At 38.9% G+C, this 25625-nt stretch overlaps 1 protein-coding gene across 3 annotated transcripts in view; it reads right to left on the bottom strand.

Annotated features, from left to right (window-relative positions):
• The window catches only part of HSDL2 (hydroxysteroid dehydrogenase like 2), a 60666-nt gene that overhangs the window by 24683 nt on the left and 10358 nt on the right, over positions 1–25625 (bottom strand). For 2 of the 3 annotated variants that reach the window (XR_003512392.1, XM_027550515.1), the window contains exons 2-6: positions 18521–18684; positions 17299–17397; positions 10670–10784; positions 8505–8608; positions 4990–5088 (exon numbers count right to left, since the gene is read on the bottom strand). Coding sequence is in view for 2 of the 3 variants with exons in the window: in XM_027550515.1 (XP_027406316.1) it covers positions 4990–5088; positions 8505–8608; positions 10670–10784; positions 17299–17397; positions 18521–18684 (581 nt within the window). In the remaining variant the exon portion in view is untranslated. The remainder of the gene's footprint in view (positions 1–4989; positions 5089–8504; positions 8609–10669; positions 10785–17298; positions 17398–18520; positions 18685–25625) is intronic. The other variant, XM_027550516.1, reaches the window with a different exon arrangement.

Genomic DNA, 25625 nt, shown 5'->3' with positions numbered 1-25625 from the left:
ACATCACTGCCATCCATTCCCAAAACTTTTCAAAATATCTTTTAAAAAATTATCTCAATAAATTGGTTTATAATAGTATAGATGTTTCAGGTGTTTATATTTAGACTTCTGTATACACTACAGCATGCTAACCACCGAAAGTTTAGCTTCCATCTATTACCATACAGTAAATCCCCTTTACCGATTTCACCCTCCCCACACTTCCCCTCTGGTACCCGCTACTCTGTTCTCTGTATCTGCACAAACACATATATTCTTGTATGTGCTCACTGAACCAAAGATACCATTGATTATCAAGTGTAACCACCAAGGGGAAAAAACCTGCCAGTTAAACTATAACACATCAACTATATATGAGCAACCTGGTATCAAAGATGTAAACTTGAAAACATGGGCATCTCAGAATCAAGGAAATATGGTATAAACTGCTTAACCTAGTTGATAAGTAGGTCCCTTGAAAATGGAAACCAGTTTTGGTTTTGGTTTCTAGTACCACAGAGGCCAGCTGCCACCTTGACCTCCCTGGTTAGCTGAGTTTTCATGTCTGGACCACGCTATATGGTCCAGAAAGAAAAGATGTGTCTTTTAAATAGAGGCCTCAGAAACCGCGAGGAGCCTGAACACCCTTTCAAATCCATTTTCAGTGCCTCCATCATAAATAATGCAATATTCTAGCTAGGTTTCCTGCCTCCTCTTTCCACAATCTTACAAGTTAGCCTATTCAGATGCTAAATTAAACTTCCTAAACCTCATCAACAAACCACTGCTCCTCTTTGCCTTCTGCTTATTATTGCTCTCCTGCCTCTAAAATTCTAAAGTGACTCTCTACTGAATACAGGTTAAAATTCAAGCTCCTAAACTTGGCAATCAAAACCCTTGGACTCAGTCTGTCCATCTCACCCACAACCTCACACCCACCCAACATCCAGGCCAATCCGAACTATTCGCCAGTCGCTCCAGTTCAGAGGGAAATAAAAAGTCCACACCCCATCATAGACACACCATAACAACTTCTTGCAGTTCCACCAAACATCCAGTATTTTCCCATACTTCAGACTCTGTTGTTCCCTCTGCCAAGAATGCCTTGTTCAGTTCTCCTTGTTAATTCCAACATCCTCAGTCTTATTTCAATTGTTTCATTAAAGGACCTCCCTTTCTGACTTTTCATCTGAGCTACATGGTCCTCTTGCTATGTTTCAAAAGTATCCTTTACATCATTCATCATGCCATGTAACATAAGGAGCATGACCGTAAATTCAATTCACTATATTATACAAGTCTAGGACCCAAACGATACCAAGGGTTCCAAGATGTCAAGTAAACCTTCTATTAATAAAATGAACATCTCAACTAAAGCAAAGATCTAGGCAGTGAGCTGATTTCTCCTGCCAATCCTGATAATGTCCTTCACATTCCAAGTCATACAATATTCTTCCCCTTTCTTATATAAACCTTTTATTTGGAATGTCTGTTATGGACCTACATGGAAACTAATCATACTGCCTTCATTCATTCATCAATATCAATATTTATTGAATGTCTGTAATGATGATAACCAAATGGACAAAACAGATACTATATCTTTAAGAAGCTTTTCTAGCAAGAAAGACATTAAACGACTATTGTTATTGTTATCAGTAATTTAAATTCAAATGCTGTAAGTGATGTGAAGGAAATGTAGATACTAACTTTCTGACTCTATCAACTTTAACAGCAAACAGCAGTGATTAAGGCAGGGAGAGGAAGCTGAGAAAGGATGAGAGAAGGAAAAGAAGCTGAAAAAAAGAGGCAAAGAAAAGTCCAAGTTTTAAACTGTTTTACTGTGATTCACAATAAATAACAGTTCTTATGAGCAAGACTAAAAACACGTAATACCTACACATAAACACTCATAAACATATGCATGTTTCATTTATATAGGATATTCATATATAAGTTTTAAAGTTTACCAAAAAACACTATTACAATGTGCAATGCTCTCTAATATTCTCTATTTCAATTAAAAATAAAATGAAACAACAACAAAATTCTGGCTGCTATCTACTAAATCAATTTCACAATCCACCAAATTGATTTCATGCCTCACTAAATTGATTTCATGACTCAGCAGTGAGTCTTGACATGTATGAAAATATCGTAGAAGCAGTTTTTTCACTCTCATCTTTTGCCTGATTGCAACAAATACCATTCTCTAGAAAATCTTAAAAGAATTTTGTCTGCTAGAGTAACATAAGGGAAATGAAGAAGCAATAAATCATGGTTCTGATACCCTGGTAGATTAGGAAATAAAGGAATCTTGGTCAAACAGGCAGATGGAATATTAAAAAAAAACTGATTCCTCATAAAAAAAAGTTAAAAATAGAACTGCCACATGATCCAGCAATTTCACTTCTGGGTATTTACCCAAAGAAAATGAAAACACCAATTCAAAAATATTTATGCATACCCATGTTCACTGCAGCATTACTTACAATAACCCAGATATGGAAGCAACCTAAAAGGCCATCAATAGATAAATAAGATGTGGTTATATATAATACATACATACACAATGGAACACTACTCAGCCATTAAAAAAATGAAATCTTGCTACCTGTGACAACATGGATGGATTTAGAGCATATTATGCTAAATGAAATGTCAGACAGAGGAAGACAAATATCATATGGTTTCACTTATGTGTGGAATCTGAAAAACAAAATAAATGAACAAAACAAAATGAAAACAGACAGATACAAACAGGTGGCTGCCAGAGGAGAGTGGGGTACAGGGTGGGGCAAAATAGCTGAAAGTGATGAAGAGAGACAGACCTCCAGTTATAAAATAATAAACCACAGGAATATAACATGTAGCATAAGGAATATGGTGAATGTTAGTGTAATAGCTTTGCATGGGGACAGATGGTTACTAGACTTATCACAGTGATCAGTTCACCACGTACACAAGCATCAAGTGCCAATGTTGCACACCTGCAACTACCGTAAAACTGTAAATCAGCCATGTTGCTGCTTTGTAGTCACCAGGTTGTGTCCAACCTTTTTGCAACCCCACGGACTGTAGCCCGCCAGGCTCCTCTGTCCATGGGATTTCCCAGACAAGAATACTGGAGTGGGTTGCATTTCCTTCTCCAGGGTATTTTCCCAACCCAGGGATCAAACCTGCATCTCCTGCATTGGCAGGCGGATTCTTTACCACTGAACCACCAGGGAAGCCCTACATCAACTACACTTCACATAAAAACCTTTTTTTTAAAATTCCTGGAGTTCTTATTAGAAAACAAAGATGGTGATGAGAGAGCTGGGTGCAATGGCTAAATTTTCCTGACAGTTACATTAGCAACATATCCCAGGGCTCCATAAATTCTGCCCCACAGCCTCCTGTTCTCTCAGCTTCAATACCATAGACCATTAGGCCTCTCACCAGTGCCAGGGCTGAGGAAATGTCCTCACCTGCACACAGCAGATGGGAAGTGAAAGAAACCCCTCCTTTGTTCCTAAGCTACGACTCTGGGTACAGTCCACACTGCTGTACGTGGCAGTTCCATTCAAGAGCACCTCTAGGACCATTATAATTTGCCAAAATACTGAATTAAATGTTCTTTTGCAGACAGCTCTATCAACCGACTCATTTACGAGCTGAAAAGGCCAAAGAGGTGTCCACTGAACCCTGCACAATGTCTGCCCCATGGCAACTGTCCACTAGGTATTCGTTGAGTGATCAATGAACAAAGAAAACAATGCCAGAAGGAAGAAGAATGGGAATAAACAATATCAAGGTCCTTAGAAGATATAGGAATACATTAAATGACCCAATGGGGAGAATCAGGAAAATCCTGTATTGACCCTAAGGAGATTCCCTAGAAAGGGGTCACACTAACTTACATGTTGGAGTCCTGATGTTAGTGCAACAAAGGTTCTGTTAATTTTTTTTTTAAGTGAAATGAAAAAGTGATTCCCACTATGTTTTCTCTTTTTCATACTTTTGTGGGGTAGGATTGTCATTTAGAGTGAAGAAAATAAAAGAGGTTAAGGTTTTCATAGGCACTATTAAATATATGAAAAAAAGGTAGAATAAGAATAGTTTTTTTTCTTTTTCTTCCTTTAAGTTGTTCTGATATATAAGTGGAGGATAAGTAGGACAAGTCTTCCCTTTCTGTCATTTTCCTCCCCTCATGTTTACACAACATGTTCCCTAACCTGCAAGCCATCAGCTTCCACTGTACATTTAACTCAAAAGCTGCATACAAAGCCCAGCCATAGGCAGGTTACCCTGTCACCTAAAGGGGATCCAGACACTCTGTGAACTCAGAACTTATGTGAAAGTACAGAAAAGTCAGCTTCTCATAAAGGAAAAAGACAAATTAGTAAGAGTACAAGAAAGTAAAGAAGCATTTTCTGGGATGTGTGAGGAGAAAATAAAAGTAACTGCAAGAGAATCTGCAGAATTTAAGGTACCAAAGACAAGGGTGGAAAAAAGGTTAGGGAAGTGCAGCTGGCTTCCTATTGGCTTTTATGAGACTCTTCCAGTGTTAGTGTTTCTAGTACAGCAACCATGTAGTCAAATAGAAGGACTGAAAAGGGTCCTTCACATACAATAAAAAGCTGAACTTGTTTCCAAACAGACATACTGAGGTTTCCTTTTGATGATCTACTCATTTGCACCCACCCCACCCACCCAGTACTCTTGCCTGGAAAACCCCATGAATGGAGGAGCCTGGTGGGCTGCAGTCCCTGGGGTCGCTAAGTCGGACATGACTGAGCAACTTCACTTTCACTTGTCACTTCCATGCATTGGAGAAGGAAATGGCAACCCACTCCAGTGTTCTTGCCTGGAGAATCCCAGGGACAGCAGAGCCTGGTGGGCTGCCGTCTATGGGGTTGCACAGAGTTGGACACGACTGAAGCGATTTAGCGGTAGCAGCACCGACCCGAGAGTGTCTAAGGCAATAAATGAGAATCCAACAAATGGGTTTCTTTCATAAGTACATACCTGTTCTAGGCCACAATGCATTGACTGCAATTTCACCTTTAAATTCTTCTGCCATTCCAAGTACACACATAGACATACCATATTTAGCAATAGTGTAAGCTGAAAGAAACCATCAAGAATTTAATTAGGAAACAAATTAATTTGTGAGTATAAATAACCAATTTCCTTCTATTACTGTTTTTCCTTGATACATTTTTCAGAATTATTTAATATTTATATTAGTACAAAACCTTTGGGCTTGCCTGGTAGCTCAGACGGTAAAGCATCTGCCTACAACGCGGGAGACCCAGGTTCGATCCCTGGGTAGGGGAGATCCCCTGGAGAAGGAAATAGCAACCCACTCCAGTATTCATGCCTGGAAAACCTCATGGACCGAGGATCCTGGTGGGCTACAGTCCATGGGGTCACAAAGAGACGGACACGACTGAGCAACTTCACTTCTTCATTTCACAAAAACTTTTAATGTACTATTTTTAAAAGAACAGTTTTCTATGTAAATAATTTTATATATATCAGGGATGAACTACTTTAACATATTTCCATCCTAGTAATTGTTTAAAAAAAAAGAGGCAGTAATAAACTTTTATTCCTCTGAATATTATGGGGATAAATTACATTATTGTTTCTTTTTTTATCCTTTTTTCAATGAAACTGGCCATTTAAAGGAAAACTGCTGTTGCTGCTGCTGCTAAGTCGCTTCAGTCATGTCCGACTCTGTGCGACCCCATAGACGGCAGCCCACCAGGCTCCCCCGTCCCTGGGATTCTCCAGGCAAGAACACTGGAGTGGGTTGCCATTTCCTTCTCCAATGCATGAAAGGGAAAAGGGAAAGTGACACGACTCTTAGCGACCCCATGGACTGCAGCCTACCATACTCCTCCGTCCATGGGATTTTCCTGGCAAGACTACTTCTAGTAAAACATAAACAAAAGGTTGCAAATTCATTTAACAGAGTCAATTAAAACAGAACTTGTTTTAGTTTTGTTCTGTGGGTTCTTATTCCAAATGTCCTCCTTTCCAAATTTTATGGAATTATGTTGAAATAAGGAGTAAGTATATGATACAATAAACTCAAAGGAGGCACCTGTACATAAATCTTGTTATTTAGCACAGTTACTTCTTTTTTTTTTTTAAGGGTTTTATTTTTATTTTTTTTTAATTTTATTTTTAAACTTTACAATATTGTATTGGTTTTGCCAAATATCTAAATGAATCCGCCACAGGTATACATGTGTTCCCCATCCTGAATCCTCCTCCCTCCTCCCTCCCCATACCATCCCTCTGGGTCGTCCCAGTGCACCAGCCCCAAGCATCCAGTATCGTGCATGGAACCTGGACTGGCGACTTGTTCCATATATGATATTATACGTATTTCAATGCCATTCTCCCAAATCATCCCACCCTCTCCCTCTCCCACAGAGTCCAAAACACTGTTCTATACATCAGTGTCTCTTTTGCTGTCTCGTATACAGGGTTATTGTTACCATCTTTCTAAATTCCATATATATGCATTAGTATATTGTATTGGTGTTTTTCTTTCTGGCTTACTTCACTCTGTATAATAGGCTCCAGTTTCATCCACCTCATTAGAACTGATTCAAATGTATTCTTTTTAATGGCTGAGTAATACTCCATTGTGTATATGTACCACTGCTTTCTTATCCATTCATCTGCTGATGGACATCTGGGTTGCTTCCATGTCCTGGCTATTATAAACAGTGCTGCAATGAACACTGGGGTACACGTGTCTCTTTCCCTTCTGGTTTCCTCAGTGTGTATGCCCAGCAGTGGGATTGCTGGATCATAAGGCAGTTCTATTTCCAGTTTTTTAAGGAATCTCCACACCGTTCTCCATAGTGGCTGTACTAGTTTGCATTCCCACCAACAGTGTAAGAGGGTTCCCTTTTCTCCACACCCTCTCCAGCATTTATTGCTTGTAGACTTTTGGATCGCAGCCATTCTGACTGGCGTGAAATGGTACCTCATAGTGGTTTTGATTTGCATTTCTCTGATAATGAGTGATATTGAGCATCTTTTCATGTGTTTGTTAGCCATCTGTATGTCTTCTTTGGAGAAATGTCTATTTAGTTCTTTGGCCCATTTTTTGATTAGGTCATTTATTTTTCTGGAATTAAGCTGTAGGAGTTGCTTGTATATTTTTGAGATTAGTGGTTTGTCAGTTGCTTCATTTGTTACTATTTTCTCCCATTCTGAAGGCTGTCTTTTCACCTTGCTTATAGTTTCCTTTGTTGTGCAGAAGCTTTTAAGTTTAATTAGGTCCCATTTGTTTATTTTTGCTTTGATTTCCAATATTCTGGGAGGTGGGTCATAGAGGATCCTGCTGTGATGTATGTCGGAGAGTGTTTTGCCTATGTTCTCCTCTAGGAGTTTTTTAATTTCTGGTCTTATGTTTCGATCTTTAATCCATTTTGAGTTTATTTTTGTGTATGGTGTTAGAAGGTGCTCTAGTTTCATTCTTTTACAAGTGGTTGACCAGTTTTCCCAGCACCACTTGTTAAAGAGATTGTCTTTAATCCATTGTATATTCTTGCCTCCTTTGTCAAAGATAAGGTGTCCATATGTGCGTGGATTTATCTCTGGGCTTTCTATTTTGTTCCATTGATCTATATTTCTGTCTTTGTAGCACAGTTACTTCAGTCATGTCTGACTCTTTGCAACTCTATGGACTATAACCTGCCAGGCTCCTCTGTCCATGGGATTCTCCAGGCAAGAATACTGGAGTGGGTTGCCATGCCCTCTTCCAGGGGACCTTCCTGACCCAGGGATCGAACCTATGTCTCCTATGTCTCCTATGTCTCCTGTATTGCAGGTGGATTCTTTACCACTGAGATACTGGGGAAGGCCTGTTATTTAGCATACTCATCTTACATCATTAGGTGTGAAAAGTAAAGTAATTCATGGACAGTTTTTTTTTAAATTTTATTTTATATGAGTTTATCAACAATGCTGTGCTAGTTTTAGGTATACAGCAAAGTGATCCAGTTATGCGTATACACATATCCACTCCCTTCCAAATCCTTACCCATTTAGGCTGTCACATAATATTGAGCAGAGTTCCCTGATCCAGACAGCAGGTTGCTGTTGGCTATCCATTTAAAACATAGCAATGCATACATGTCAATCATGGTAGTCTTAATCAACTTTATTGAAGAATAAGTTATATACAGTAAAACACACCCACTGGTACTTGAGGGAGCTTTCCAGGATGGTGGATATCCATATCTTCATTTGAGTATTGGTTATTCAGGTGTATCTATTTGTCAAAACTCATCAGACTCAACCATTAACAACTATGCATTTTATTTAATGTAAATTATACCTCCATTTAAAAACTGACAGATAAAAGATTAAGAATCTACTTACCAAAATGCTACCAACTTCTGCAGAGAAAACTTAATGTTATCAGTATGTACAAACTGTGATTACATCATCAATACACTGATTTAATGTGAAACAGATTGACTAAACAAGTCATCCCCTCACCTACCACCTACCACAGTGCTGTTTGAACCACAGTGGATTCAGGTTCAGAGGTGGGCTGAGATTGAGGATATGAGCAACTTTACTCTTTTTCAAATAAGGAATGCATGCTTTAGATCTGAAAGCAAAAGAAAACACAAGTCAAACTGCTAGCTTTCTAACAGCTTCATTACTTTTTTAAATCATATGTTAAACTACTTCTACAGAGCAACTGAACTTGTTCAGTAATTTATAGGATACTTTTGTTGGCTTTTTTCCCATTTATCAAGAATGAAGATAGGAAAAGCAACTAATATTCATCCTTTGAAACTTTATATAATGGCCTGACAATATGATCTGCCTGATGAAAACAATCAAGTAAGTAGCACATTAGGCTTAAATCCAACTTAGATTATCTTCAACTACATCATTCCAAGTCAGACAGACCTGGGTTCAAAGTCTCCTTCTGCCCTTCATTGTGTGATCTGGGGCAGATACATAGAGTATTCCGATTCTCAGTTTTCTCATTTGCAAATGCTGGTAATACTTGCTACTATCTAGGACTGACCAAAGGATTAAAATGAGACAATATATATGAGGTACTTAGAACAGTACATATATTAAACATGAAATAAACAACTGAAATTATTAGTTTACACATTCTGATTTTTTTCATCTTGGTAGGTATGGTATTTCTACCACAAAGGAACTGTAAGTTAATAATATTAATTCTCAACACATTACCAAACTTAATTTGTGCCAACACACAATGCAATATTCCTTTGGGGGCAATTTTAGTTGTTTTTTTAAAAATCCCATTCAAAAAGATAGGTATTTTACAAAAGACACAGGTCCAATATTTTCAAATATTTAACTATTAAGCTATAATACACAGCTTAATAACATATTGTAGCTTACTAACTTCATAGTGTTTAGTTTTATTTCACATTCAATAACTTCTAGGACTTGAAACTAGTCCATTCTTCTTAAGTTAGTTTCTTTCTTATTAATGTACAAAATTCTTGTTACCATCTACAATGTCATTTTAAGTTTATAAACCAAATACAATTAATATCACTAAAGTAAAGGGTTTTTGTACATATTGTTTTTCCATTCCAGAGGTACTTCATAATTATGGGAGTGAGAAAGAAGGACAAACAACATTACCACTGATAGTCATTAGAACAGTGAAGCCGCACCTCAAAACACTGATAGGAAACGAACAACCTATTCCAAGCAATAAGACCATATTTCACACTCAAAGGAAAAAGTTCATTTTATTTACATTATAAACATGAGCTTCTCCTTTGATCTATTAGACAAAACCTTTCCACCAGCACTTTGCTTGCCTAACCCTCAGCATCACTAACCCTAACCAGGTACATTTTCCATGGCAACATGCCCTATCTTACTCATTATACTGAAAACTCAGCGCCACACTTAGATACTAGTATCTTGAGCTTAATAAAGCAGCTAAGTTCACTGTGTGCTAGGCACTGCACTTCTTAGCTTTCACATGAATCATGTTATTTTGAGTGCTGTAAGCTCAAAGGCCTACAGGGCATTTGAATAAATGAATAAAGTGAGCTGGGTATAAGAAAGATCAACTGTTCAAAAATACAGTTGAGCCTTATTATAGAATCTCTATAAGCATGCATTTAACATGATACAAACACATATAATACTGGAGATGATAAGTTAAGTGTTAGTTGCTCAGTTGTGTCTGACTCTTTGCGACCCCATGGACTGTAGCCCTCCAGGCTTCTCAGCCCATGGAATTTTCCAGGCAAGAATACTGGGGTGGGTAGCCATTCCCTTCTACAGGGGATTTTCCTAACCTAGGGATCAAACCCAGGTCTTCTGCACTGCAGGTGGATTCTTTACCATCTGAACTATGAGGGAAGCCCATTGGAGATGATATGTTTAATTAAAACTTAGAAATACAAATAAGGATTGACTAGATTTCAAACTGATTGCTAACCTTATTCAAATATGTTCACAACTAGTTCTCTGACAAAGCACTGCAACACTCATAGCCATTTTTTTCTTTTAAGTATTTATTTGGCCGCTCCGGGTATTAGCTGTATCACGTGGCATCTAGTTCCTGACCAGGGATCGAACCTGGACCTCCTGCATTAGGAGCAAGGAATCTTAGCTACTGGACCACCAGGAAAGTCTGTCCCACAGCTCTTCAACTTACGTAAGATAGGTGCCTCTGGTGTTGACGTTCATCATCAAATCCACTTTCTTCGTAGGTGTTTCCAATGTGTTGGTCAAGCTAATTGCACTGGCATTATTCACCAAAATATCAATTCCTGTTTTCAAATAATCAACTTCTTAGTAATGTCATTTAGACTTTACAACAGAAAGAAATAAACAATATTTATACAGTTGAATCCTGAGTTCACAAACACTTCTTTTAGATAATATGACTGACCAATTTCCCAGCGTAGGACTCAGTAGCTATGTCAAAACAGCACGCAAATGATTTTCACTGGCACTGTGAAGTCAGCCCATCATCAGGGCTCCACAGGAAACCACAAAGACGCTTAGTCCTCAGTAGTTTGTCGCTTCCGTCCTTATCTGTTCTCTTAATTCCTGATCTCTTAATTCCCTCTTTGTCTCCAAAACCTTAGGTCAACTTCCTTAAAATTTTCCCTCCTCTCCAGCATCTTTCCAAGGTCTGCCTTCCTTCCAAGGACACCGGTCTCCCTTCTCCCTTGAAGGCCCTTACTTAAATGAAAGAGCTCCTTTCTGGTCTTGGAACTGGGAAAATAGAAATGACTCAGAGTTTCAATTCTAGGCAAATCATCAAAGTAGATAAACTTATACACAAAATAAATTAAATCTAGAATCATAATTATTTCTGCATATTCTATCTAGTCCTTATCCATATGTAACATTTATGGCTACAAGCTTAAATAATGTTAAATGAAAATGGTAAAATACAAAAGCATCTCAACACATTTTTGCACTTCTACATGGCCTTCATAATTCATTTTTTTTCAAACTAAAGTAACGTTGATTTGCAATGTCAATTTCTGATATACAGTAAAGTGACTCAGTTTTACATATATATACATTCTTTTTTATGTTCTTTTCCATTATGCTTTATCTCAGGATATTGAATATAGCTCCCTGAACTATACGGTTGGATCTCGTTGCTCATCCATTCTATATGTAATGGTTTGTACCTGCTGATACCAAACTCCCAGTCCTTCCCTCCCCACCCCTCTCCCACCTGGCAACCACAGGTCTGTTCTCTGTGTCTGTGCGTCTGTTTCTGTTTCATAGATAAGTTCATTTGTATCATATTTTAGATCCCACATATAAGTAATACTACAGGGTATGTCTCTTTCTGACTTACTTCATTTAGTATGATCATCTCTAGTTGCATCCACGTTGCTGCCAAAATTCTTTTTAAAGAACATTCAATATTTTGTCAAATAGATATATGACAACTTCTATTGCTGGGGTTAGACTGTTGCCATAAATGTCTTTTACTATTCTCTTGACTTTGCTTTGCCCCTCTCTCACATTGTGTGAATAATGGTTTAAATGAGGTTATTATGAGTGAGTGAGTGAGTGAGTGAGTGATAGTCGCTCAGTCATGTTCGACTCTGTGCGACCCCATGGACTGTAGCCCACCAAGCTCCTCTGTCTATGGAATTCTCCAGGCAAGAATACTGGAGTGGGTTGCCATTTTCTTCTCCAGGGGATCTTCCTGACACAGAATAGAACATGGGTCTCTGAATTGCAGGCAGATTCTTTATCATCTGGGCCACCAGGGAAGCCTACTATTAAGGCATTTCTAAGTTTAAAGACAGGTCTTTAACTTTTCAGTTTTAAAACAGGTCTTTTACTTTTACTTGAAAAGTATTAGCAGATACATGCTTGACTTTATCTTATAATCCATAGACAATACATTAGAATATGTAATGAATTCATCCACCTTTCTAAAGGAATACCCGAGACTGAAGTAGCAATAAAGTTACAAATGACAATTAACAATCAGATGAAATAATTTAGATGAAGCTTTCTCTCTCAAAGAAATGGGGACTGGGCAAGTGGTCAGAAAGGAGATACAATGTGCTTTTAACTTTGTAGGAAAAATAATGTTCAGTTCCATGTTGCTGAATATAGTTCTGTTTTTTGCCAAATAAATCCTCTAGTGAGCCCCAAAGCAAATGAAAGTAGATGAGGACTGAAGCTACAGATTGTGCAAACTGGATCTGACTTGCCAATGATAAAGAAAAAAAACCTGGGTCCAATTAAGGGGTAACAAAATTTTTAGACTCAGATGAGCCAAATAAAAATATTAGGTTGGTGCAAAAGTAATTTAGGTTTTGCATTGTTGAACTCTGCCATTTGATATTGAAATATATTCTTAAATAAATGTGATTATGTTATATATCATTTTAATGCACATTTCTTGCTAATGAATTATTACTTGTTGCTTATTTTATATGTATTTTAGACTATGGAAATAATGTTAGACAAAAAGCAAAACTCAAGAGATTTTCTTATGTAAGTTCAAAATGGGTCATTAAGCAGCAGAGACAACTCACAACATCAACAATGCATTTGGCCCAGGAACTACTAATGAACGTTCAGTGCAGTGGTGGTACAAGAAGTTTTGCAAAGGAGATGAGAGCCTTGAAGATGAGGAGAGTAGTGGCCAACCATCAGAAGCTGACAATGACCAATTGAGAGGATAACTGAAGCTGGTCCTCTTACAACTACACAAGAAGTTACCCAAGAACTCAACAGACCATTCTGTGGTCATTTGGCAGTTGAAGCAAATTGGAAACATGAAAATGAAAAAACTTGATAAGCGGGTGCCTCATGAGCTGACAGCAAATCAAAAAAAATCATTTAAGTGCTGTCTTCTTTTATTGTATGCAACAACAACAAACCATTTCTCAATTGGATTGTGACGTGACAAAAAGTGGAATTTACACAACAACTGGCCATGACCAGCTCAGTGGCTGAACCAAAAAGAAGCTCTAAAGCACTTCCCAAAGCCAAACCTGCACCAGAAAAAGGGTCATGGTCACTGTTTGGTGGTCTGCTACGAGCCTGGTTCACTACAGCTTTCTGAATCCCAGCGAAACCACTATATCTGAGAAATATGCTCAGCAAATTGATGAGATGCACAGAAAACTTCAATGACTGCAGCCAGCACAGGTCAACAGAAAAGGCCCAATTCTTCTTTACAACAACACCTGACTGCACTTAGCACAACCAACGTTTGAAAAGTTGAATGAACTGGGCTACAGAGTTTTCCCTCATCTGCCATAGTCACCTGTCCTCTAGCCAACTCTCACTTCTTCAAGCATCTCAACGACATTTTGCTGGGGAAATGCTTCTACAACCAACAAGATGAAGAAAATGCTTTCCCAGAGTTCGTTGAATCCCAAAGCATGGATTTTTATACTACAAGGATAAACAAACTTATTTCTTGTTGGCAAAATTGTGTTGACTGTAATGGTTCCTATTTTGATTAATAAAGATTCAGGGTCTGAAACCATAATTACTTCTGCACCAACCTAACAGATCAGGGATGGGACTTCCCTGGTGGTCCAGTGGTTAAGGTTCCAGGCTTCCAATGCAAAGGGCACAGGTTCAGTCCCTAGCTGGGGAACTAAGACTCCACATGCCACATGGTACAGCCAAAAAGAAAAATTTTTTTAATGAATCAGGGCACAATGGTGGGAAATGATACAGAATAAAAGGCATGTATGCCTGCTGCAGAAAAAAAGATGGCAGGAAATATTATATCTGTGGTTGATGAAATAGTGTAATCTACTCAAGGCGTAAAAACTATGAAGATGAAGGAAGGCAAGATGATAGGCAGTACTATGTGGCAGAGGTCCCCAAGGGGCACAGGGAAAGCATCATCCACTGCTCAGGACTTTGTTAAGGATAATTCCCTGGCAGAGAGAAAAGTTAGGAGAAAGGTAGTCTTCTCTAAAAGGCAGACTTCAAAGGCCTACAAAACTCCAAACCACACCATAACAGCAGCAACCACAGCATGGAACTGAAACCAAACAAACCAAAAATAAAGGCTTGGAAGATCTAGAGGAAAAAAATACAGAGAGAAGAAAAGAGCAGGCCTTGAATCATCTCATAAATGTGACATCCATCCTGATTAGGAGGTAGCAGCAGTTGAGTTGCTGAGCAGAGCTCACCAAAGAATTAAGATTCTGCATCATTACGCCAGAAAAGCAGAAGTTCATGGGCAAATGGAAAGCAAAATATTTTAAATACATCAACGTGGATCCTAAGGAGGAGGGAAGGAAATGTTAGGGAAGATTCCAAGAGAGGTAACTCCACCACCAATTTGCACTTTAGCAAGAAAACAGAAGTGTTTCAGATGCCCATCTCAACAACAGGAAGCAAAATACATTGGCAGATTTTCTTCCCCCAAAGATATGAAAAGTATATCTTCTCTTTTTTTAAAGTCTTCACTGAACTTCTTACCATACCTCTTGATTATGTTTTGGTTTTTTGGCTGCGAGGCATATGGAACCGTAGCTCCCTGACCAGGGATTGAACCTGCACTCCCTGCATTGGAAGGCAAAGTCCTAACCACTGGACGACCAGGGAAGTCCAAAGCATATCTTCTTGACTGAAGATTTCTACCAACTCAGCTAAGTTCCAGGATATGAATGCCAAATCAATTAATATGGATCAACTGGCTTCTGAAGAAACAAAAAACAAGATTTGCTTTGGTCCCTTTCATCTTCTCTGTCTGTTCCTGGGAAAGTAGATCACTTGATAGACAAAGCTGGATCAATCCCACACTGAAGATGCTGAAGGAATGATGCCGGGTTCAATGGAAGACAATCTAAGCCATGGTGGCTAAACCAATCGAGACCATCCATGCATCTGAGTGAAACTTCCTTGGCTGGGACAAAACAGAGTTAGGAAATTGGAGAGGAGAGATTTCTGGGCTTTAATTCTTCCAAGAAAGAGATTTCAGTTTGGCTCTTTAAATTCTCTGTGGCAACAACAGGAGAAGAAACAAACTTGTGAGATGCCAGCTACTCTGGAAGAGCCCCAACCTAGAAAGTGGAGGTCTTCACATTTTGACACTCAGGTGCATATTTTTGGACTATGCTGTCACTAATACACAATGTGTAACTCCTTCTGGATCCAGCTAGAATTCAAGATGGGAAGTTGGTATGGCCTTCAGTATCTATAGTTAATGTCCATCCTGACCCATTTCAGAGGTTTCTTGGGACAACACCAGACAACAACTGAACTGTTCATGTTCTCTAACAGAATTAGAGGACAGAAACTAAGACTGAGAAAGGGCACAGACAAAGGTGGTAGCAGTCCTCCCCTACATTCTGATGATCTCCATCTCCAGAAAGGATAAATTCACTCTCAGTTGACAGAACCAATGGATCAATGGAAAGAACTAAAACTGGATGAATACAGAGGAAGGAAAAGCTCTATTCTTCTACCCTCACCACCTTATCCCTTAATTCCTCCCTAAAAAGGAGTGGCTAAACTAATTAGGTTAAATCCTAATTGGCACTAATTGGTCACTTTTCCTAGTAGGTAGAAGTCTCACTTTCAAACTAATTAGGTAAAGTCCTAACTGGCACTAATTGGTCACTTTTCCTAGTAGGTAGAAGTTATTTTAGATAAAGGTCCCCCATTTGAATGTGGCTTCTTCTTCTTCCTTCATATTTTGGACCCTATCAGTAAGAAGAAGAAGGAAAAAAAAAAAAAACACCCAGTAATTTTGCATTCTCTCTCGTCTTCTCTCAGGGGCATTCACATTACTTTGGGAAAGGTTGCCAGCCAGGGGTAAGATTCTGAATTTAAAGGAAGAGATCCCATTTGAGTCAAAGCTTTGTGCTCCAGTCCAGAAGAACATAGCACTCTCCATTAGCGGTTATAAGCATGAGACTTGCTAATAAAGCATTACCTTGTTCCCCAATATCCTCTGCATATACATACAGTCTGGAATAATATAAGGAGAGAATGGTAATGGTTTGGACAGGATTTGGACACAGCTAAATACCATGCTATAATACCATCAAAGTCTTAGTTCAACTCCCAATACTTGCCTTCTAGGAGATTACGAATTAATTTGGGGAAAAGAAAAAATACTAAGATCTGAAGTTTTACAAGAAGAGGACCAAAGGAATGTTCTACGAATTCAGAGAAAGAAAAATGTACATTTGTGATTACTTTGCATAGTTGGGAAATTGGCTTCATGAAGTAGATGAGATTTAAGCACAAATATTTCTAAAGAAAAAGAAGGGGTCATTTCAGGAAGGGTGGGAGGTGGAGGAGTGGTCATTGAGGAGCTTCAGGAATGGGATGAGAAAAGATGAAGAGACAAAATTAAGGTAAGGAAATGGAAGCAAACTCTTTTGGCTGGATTAGGGAGTTTACATAGGCATATAGAAAGAATATGGAGCCAAAACACGTCTGTTAACATCAGAATGCGAAATGTCTTGAAAGCCAATAGGTAATCTGCACTTTACTCAATAAATATTAAAAAGTCATCAAATGATGGGTTACGTGAAAACAAGTGGATGGGATCTGGGGTATAGATGTATATGTTATGGTCAAGGTCTTAACTTTACCTTGGATGGGAGATTGGTTATATTAAAAATAATTTTTAACAATTATTCAGTTACTCATCAGATGGTTTTAAACTGTGCTTCTGTAGGAACAAATACTTATTTCTGGCTATACTCTGAAGACTTAAAGAGTAAAAATATCAAAAGAAAGTTAAAAATTAAAGTGATAGTTATACCGATACTTTACCAATATTCAATAATTATCTCAGAATGAAGGCACTACCTCCAAATTTTTCCACTGCCTTCTCCACAGCACTGCTGATTTGCTCTTCATCTCTTACATCAACAATACATGGCAAGGCCTTTCCTCCAGCTGCTTTGACTACAAAGGATAAATAAAGATGCATTCAAATGTTAAAACTTTCATCGATACCACACCTCTGACATAAGTCAAAAGGAAAAAGTACCCCATTTTCAGAAAATCAGTATAAATAATGATGTCTTCCAACTACTAGCAACTCTGTCCTGCTGTAGGACAGACTGAATTCATAGCCATCTACAGACTAGCCAGGTCATCTCTATTTAAAAAACAAACAAAAAAGAGGGCAATTTTTAAAAATGCTATTAAAAAGAAATAAGGGGGGAAGGTAATTTAAAAGATGTTTACTATGGAAAATTTCCTAAAATGTACAAAAATATAAAGAATAGTATAATGAACTATCATGAATCCATTAACTATCTTCAATGATTGACCATGTTTTGCAGTAAATTTATCTACCACCAATTCTGTTTCGTTTTTTGCTGGTATGTTTCAAAACAAATCCCAGGCATCACTTCATTCATAATTGCTTCATATGTATTCCCTTTACATAACCACAGCACTATTAACATAACTAACAAAACGAGCATATCAGCTGAAGCTGAAGCCCTCACTCCTGGCACAGTGCCTTGAATATAAGCACTCAATAACTATTTGTGTTCCCTCGGCTCGGTAACAACCTAGAGGGGTAGGATGGGGTGGGAGACGGAAGGGAGGTTCAGGAGGGAGGGCACATATGTATATCTATGGCTGATTCATGATGATGTCCGGGAGAAACCAACACAGTATTGTAAAGCAATTATCCTTCAATTAAAAGTAAATAACTTTTTTAAAAGAAAAAAAATAACTGTTTGTGACCTGAAAGTATTAAAATAATGACTTGCAAATTATGCAGAGAACAGGTAACATGGAGCGTTTTTTCATTCACACCATACACCTCTTAAATTCTTTCCTCTGCTTCCACTCTTCTGCTCTTTGCTCTCATCCAAGAACCACTGGCCTCATGACATATGATTTTTAATGGAAATCACTCCCATTACTTAAAAAAGCTAGGGAGAAAAATGATCCCCAAACACCACTCTAAGGTGACAAAATATTTCTTTAACCAGATAAAATTATTTATAGGATAGACTTCAGAAAGATATAATTAAACTTTCCAGCAAATTCTCAATTTATTGAAACATACTTTCTTCAGCAGCAGTATAGATGGTGCCTGGAAGTTTGGGGTGTGCCTGGGCAGTCTTCGCAGCAATGACTATGTTTGCTCCATCCTTGGCTGCTTTCAAAGCAATCGCTTTGCCAATGCCACGGCTTGCACCTGTGATGAAGACAGTACATCCTGCTAACTTCCTACAACAGAACAAATATGGCCTTATTAGAAATCTCAAAGTTTCTATTTATTGATATCAGTACCAAAAACTCATGCACATATTCACAAAACATGTTTCCTCTTCTATCAAACTTTCTCTAAACCCTCCTCCTTCCCCATCTGATACCTGATTACTCCCATTATATAATGATCTATAAATTATTATAACTGCAGTGGCCGGATTTGCTATGATTTTTGCAAACAAAATCTGCTCAAATGAGTAAATCTTAAAAAGAAATGAGGAATTAATGAACTACATGAACATATATTTTTTTCCCCACAGAAAAAGTGTTAAAGTTTTTTTTTGAAAAATTTGTAAAAGGACCTTACTTTTGAATGGTGGGATTATGAATAAATTTTATCATAGTCTTTATATTCTTCAGGGTTTTTCAGTTTTCTGCAATGAATACATACCACTTAAAAGGAATTACGTAAAAGCTAATAATTATTTAACAGATGCTCATCATTGCTTATAATAGCTAGAGTGGAAACAACTTAAATGTCCATCACCTGATGAATGGATAAAGTAAAATGTGTTATATATAACTGATCACAGGGACTGTAGCCTTGTCTAACTCAATAACACTATGAGCCTTGCCATGCAGGGCCACCCAAGATGGATGGATCACGGTGGAGAAGATGTTCTGACAAAACGTGGTCCACTGGAGAAGGGAATGGCAAACCACTTCAGCATTCTTGCCTTGAGAACCCCATGAACAGTATGAAAAGGCAAAAAGATATGACACTGAAAGATGAACTCCCCAGGTCAGTAGGTGCCCAATATGTTACTGGAGGAGAGTAGAGAAATAACTCCAGAGAGAATGAAGAGATGGAGCCAAAGTAAAAATGATGCCCAGTTGTGGATGTGACTGGTGATGGAAGCAAGGTCCAGTGTTGTAAAGAGCAATATTGCATAGGAACCTGGAATGTTAGGTTCATTAATCAAGGCAAATTGGAAGTGGTCAAACAGGGGATGGCAAGAATGAACATGGACATTTTAGGAACTAGTGAACTAAAATGGACTGGAATGGGCAACTTTAACTCAGATGACCATTATGTCTACTACTGTGGGCAGGAATCCCTTAGAAGAAATGGAGTAGCCATCATAGTCAACAAAAAAGTCTGAAATGCAGTACTTGGGTGCAATCTCAAAAAACGACAGAATGATCTCTGTTTGTTTGCAAGACAAACCATTCAATATCACTGTAATCCAAGTCTATGCCCCAACCAGTAATGCTGAAGAAGCTGAAGTTGACTGGTTCTATGAAGACCTACAAGACCTTCTAGAACTAACACTCAAAAGGGATGTCCTTTTCATTATAGGGGACTAGAATGCAAAAGTAGGAAGTCAAGAGATACCTGGGGTAACAGGCAAATTTGGCCTTGGAGTACGAAATGAAGCAGGGCAAAGGCTAACAGAGTTTTGCCAAGACAATGCACTTCTTATAGGAAACATCCTCTTTAACAACACAAGAGAAGACTCTACACGCGGACATCACTATATGGTCAACAGAAAAATCAGACTGATTATATTCTTTGCAGCCAAAGATGGAGAAGCCTTATAAAGTCAGCAAAAACAAGACCAGGACCTGACTGTGGCTCAGATCATGAACTCATTACTGCCAAATTCAGACTTAAATTGAAGAAAGTAGGGAAAACCACTAGACTGATCATGTATGACCTAAACCAAATTCCTTATGATTATACAGTATAAGTAACAAATAGATTCAAGGAATTAGATCTGATAGACACAGTACCTAAAGAACTACAGACGGGGTTTGTGACATTGTACAGGAGGCAGTGATCAAGACCATCCCCAAGAAAAAAAAGTGCAAAAAGGCAAAATGGTTGTCTACAGAGGCCTTACAAATAGCTGAGAAAAGAAGAGAAGCTAAAGGCAAAGCAGAAAAGGAAAGATATACCCATCTGAATGCAGAGTTCCAAAGAACAGTAAGGAGAGATAAGAAAGCCAACGGTACCCCACTCCAGTACTCTTGCCTGGAAAATCCCATAGACAGAGGAGCCTGGTAGGCTGCAGTCCATGAGGTTGCTAAGAGTTGGACACGACTGAGCGACTTCACTTTCACTTTTCACTTACATGCATTGGAGAAGGAAATGGCAACCCACTCCAGTGTTCTTGCCTGGAGAATCCCAGGGACGGGGGAGCCTAGTGGGAGGCCATCTATGGGGTTGCACAGACTCACACAACTGAAGCGACTTAGCAGCAGTGATCAATGCAAAGAAATAGAGGAAAACAATAGAATGGGAAAGACTAGAGATCTCTTCAAGAAAATGAGAGATACCAAGGGAACATTTCATGCAAAAATGGGCACAATAAAGGACAGAAATGGTATGGACCTAACAGAAGCATAAGTTATTAAGAAGAGGTGGAAACAATACACAGAACTATACAAAAAAAGAGCTTCATGACCCAGATAACCATGATGGTGTGATCAATGACCTAGAACCAGACACCCTGGAATGCGAAGTCAAGTGGGCCTTAGGAAGCATCACTACAAACAAAGCTACTGGAGGCAATGGAATTTCAGTTGAGCTATTTCAAATCCTAAAAGATGATGCTGTGAAAGTGCCGCACTCAATATGCCAGCAAATTTGGAAAACTCAGCAGTGGCCACAGAACTGGAAAAGGTCACTTTTCAATCCAATCCCAAAGAAAGGCAATGCCAAAGAATGTTCAAACTACTGCACAATTGCACTCATCTCACACGCTAGCAAAGTAATGCTCAAAATTCTCTCCAAGCCATGCTTCAACAGTATGTGAACCATGAAATTCCAGATGTTCAACCTGGATTTAGAAAAGGCAGAGGAGCCAGAGATCATATTGCCAACATCTGATGGATCATCGAAAAAGCAAGAGAGTTCCAGAAAAACATCTACTTCTGCTTTATTGACTACATCAAAGCCTTTGTCTGTGTGGATCACAACAGACTGTGGGAAATTCTTAAAGAGATGGGAATATCAGACCATCTTACCTGCCTCCTGAGAAATCTGTATGCAGGTCAAGAAGCAATAGTTAGAACTAGACACAGAACAACAGACTGGTTCCAAATCAAGAAAGGAGTACGTCAAGGCTGTATATTGTCACCTTGCTGATTTAACTTATATGCAAAGTACATCATGAGAAATGCTGGGCTGGATGAAGGACAAGCTGGAATCAAGAATGCTGGGAGAAATATCAATAATCTCAGATATGCAGATGACACCACCCTTATGGCAGAAAGTGAAGAACTAAAGAGTCTCTTGATGAAAGTGAAAGAGGAGAGTGAAAAAGTTGGCTTAAAACTCAATATTCAGAAAACTAAGATCATAACTTCCAGTCCCATCACTTCATGGAAGATAGATGGGGAAACAATGGAAACAGTGACAGACTTCATTTTGAGGGGTTCCAAAATCACTGATGGTGACTGCAGCCATGAAATTAAAAGATGTTTGCTCCTTGGAAGAAAAACTATGACCAACTTAGACAGCATATTAAGAAGCTGAGATATTACTCTGCCAACAAAGGTCTGTCTAGTCAGAGCTATGGTTTTTCCAGTAGTCATGTATGGATGTGAGAGTTGGATTATAAAGAAAGCTGAGTGCCGAAGAATTGATGCTTTTGAACTGTGGTGTTGGAGAAGACTCTTGAGAGTCCCTTGGACTGCAAGGAGATCCAACCAATCCATCCTAAAGGAAATCAGTCCTGAATATTCATTGGAAGGACTGATGCTGAAGCTGAAACTCTAATACTCTGGCCACCTGATGCAAAGAACTGACTCAATGGAAAAGACCCTGATGCTGGCAAAGATTGAAGGGAGGAGGAGAAGGGGGTGACAGAGAATGAGATGGTTGGATGGCATCACCGACCCAATGGACATGAGTTTGAGCAAGCTCCGCGAATTGATGATGGACAGGGAAGCCTGGAGTGCTGCAGTCCATGGGGTCACAAAGAGTCTTACACGACTGAGCGACTGAACTGAACTGAACTGAAAATGTGTTATAAATCAATACACACAAAGGGATACATTCAGCAATAAAAGGGAATGAAGTACTGATCTGTCCACATGGATGAACTTTGAAAACATGCTCAGTGAAAGAAGCCATCACAAGGCCTTCATAATGTATGATTCCATTTATATGAAACGTCCAGAAGAGGCACACCTAGAGACACACAGGACTAGAGGCTGCCTGGGACTGGGGGTGGGAGGAGGAGGGGTACGGGCTTTCTTTCTTGGATAGAAAAAATATTTTAAAGTTGACTGTGGCGTGTACACAACTCTGTGACTATACCATTTAATTGTGTACTTTAAATGGGTAAATTGTGTGGTGCGTGAATTACATCTCAATAATGATGTTAAACAAACAAACATAGGAAGCTGACAAAGAACTGTGGGTGTTGTTCAAAAGATTCTCTGATCCAAATGTGAGGGAAGTTCTCCGTGCCCATTCCCTTTTTTTATAATATATCCAACCACCCACTTTTAACTTTCTACTTACTCAGGTGTTAGATGAGAAGAAAACCTGAATTAAGTCAGAGCGGGAAACCCATTTCTTATTTACTTTCTAAAGGCATATAAAGTTCAAGGAGAAGGCTGAAGAGAGGGCAGCAAAGTGACAATGACTAACAGAAAAAGGGGCAGTAACCAGAGACAAGGGTAACAGATAAGCAGGCTTGCTAGGAAAGAATGTAAGGCTTTTGCCAAGATCAGAAAGACTACACTTTAGAAGCAAGTTCAGAGGTAAAAGTGGGAGAAGTGTTTCAAAACAAGAAATAAACGGTTTAATAAGAAAGAAGGGGAATAAAGAGGTGTTCTTTTTACTACTTTTAGTAAAAAAAAAAAAAACCCACAAAATACAAAAAATATATATAAATAATGTGTAAAGCTTAAAGATCAAAATAAAAAGCATACCAAGAAATAGAACATTATCAATACCCTAGAAGCCACCTGTTTACTCCTCTCTATCCTTCTTCTTCCTTCCGACCCACAAAGTAACAACTGCTTTAAATATTATTACTAATTTCTTTGCCTTTTTTTTTTTTCATTATTCCTAATACCTACTTATCTATGTCTAAGCCAGGGGCCAAATCCGACCCTCCATCTGTTTGTGTACAGTGTGGGAGCTAAGAACAGTTTTGAACACTTATGTGTATGAACACGTATGATCGATTTTGAACCCCAATTCAGCAAACACTATTTCGCTATTATAAATTGAACTGTATTCACCAAAATACAATTGTACCTCCCTGTCATAGATTGAATTTTATCTACCAAAGTGGTAGGGTATTTTGAAGTCCTAATCTCCAGCGTCCCCTAATGAGACCTTATTTGGAAACAGGGTTGCTGCAGATAGAATTAGTTACAATGAGGTCATACAGGAGTAGGAAGAAAAGAAAGTGAAGTCGCTCAGTCGTGTCCAACTTTTGGCAGCCCCATGGACTGTAGCCCACCAGGCTCCTCCATCCACGGAATTTTCTAGGCAAGAGTACCGGAGTGGGTTGCCATTTCCTTTTCCAGGGGATCTTCCCAACCCAGGGATTGAACCCAGGTCTCCCACATTGTGGGCAGACGCTTTACCGTCTGACAGTAGGTGGATCCTTACTTCAGTTTGACTGTGCCTTTGTAAGAGGAAGAAAGACTACATACAGACAGACACACAGGGAGGACACCGTGTGACGACAGAAGTGGAGAGTGGAGTAAAGCAGCCACCAACTAAGAATGCCAAGGACTGCCGATGATAACCAGAGCTAGGGAGAGGCAAGTAAGGGTTCTGCTCATAATTTCAGAGGGAACACTAGCATTGCTAGGGCACTGCTAACACCTGGACTTCAGACTTCAAGTCTTCAGAACTTAAAATAAATCTCCATTTGAAGCCACTCAATCGGTGGTCTTTTGTTATGGCAGCCCTAGGAAATAAACACATTCTTTCTTCCCCTCAAAAAAGAATTTCATTTTTGTTGTTGCTGTTTGTTGTTTTAGTTGCTAAGTCATATCTGACTCTTTTGCGCCCCCATAGACTTCAGCGCACCAGACTCCGCAGTTCATGGGGTTTTCCAGGCAAGAATACTGGAGTGGGCTGCCATTTTCTACTCCAGGGGATCTTCCTGACACAGAGATGGAACCTACATCTCCTGCACTGGCAGGTGGATTCTTTACCAGGGAGGAATAAAGGGAGCCACCAGGGAAGCCCAAGAATACTGGTGTGGGTATCTTCCTGACCCAGAAATTGAACCGGGGTCTCCTGCATTGCAAGTGGATTCTTTACCAGCTGAGCTACCAGGGAAGCCCTTCATACAGTATATGTCATTCTATAGTTTGCTTATTTCACAAAACATGGAGACTTATCCATACTGGTGTAAACAGTTACACTTACTTTATTTAATATACAATATTTTGCATATGAGCATGTCCATGGGGTCGCAGAGTCAGACACGACTGAGTGACTGAACTGAACCGATACTATTAGGTATTTAGTCATTCTACTGTTTATGGACCTTGAGGAGGGTTTCCAGGTTTTTTTTTTTTTTTTTTCCTATTATGAACAATGGTGCTAAAAGAATCTTGTACACTTCTTCCAGTCACACGTACAAGAGTTTCTCCAGGGCATATGCCGACCCGATGACCTACATTTTCCCCGACATGGACAACCAACAGTTCCAGTCTGAAAAGCCTGTCTTTCCCACAGATCTTGAATGCCAGCTTTGTCACAGACTGAGTCTCCAGAAACAAACAGATCTATTTCTAGGCTCTGTCTTCTGTTTAATTTGGTTAAATGGATTGCACTATCTTAACAGCTTTCTTGGCTATACTTGGATCTTTGCTTTTCCACATATTAGAAATTAGCTTATTTAACTGCACATGCAAAATCAGTTGGGATTTTGATAGAATTCAATGGACAGAGGAGCCTGGAGGGCTACAGTCCA

The sequence above is a fragment of the Bos indicus x Bos taurus genome, chromosome 8 (genome assembly GCF_003369695.1).
Source record: "Bos indicus x Bos taurus breed Angus x Brahman F1 hybrid chromosome 8, Bos_hybrid_MaternalHap_v2.0, whole genome shotgun sequence".
NCBI lineage: Eukaryota > Metazoa > Chordata > Mammalia > Artiodactyla > Bovidae > Bos > Bos indicus x Bos taurus.
Note: the sequence above shows the minus strand (reverse complement) of the source record. Positions and strands in the feature narration are given on the sequence as shown.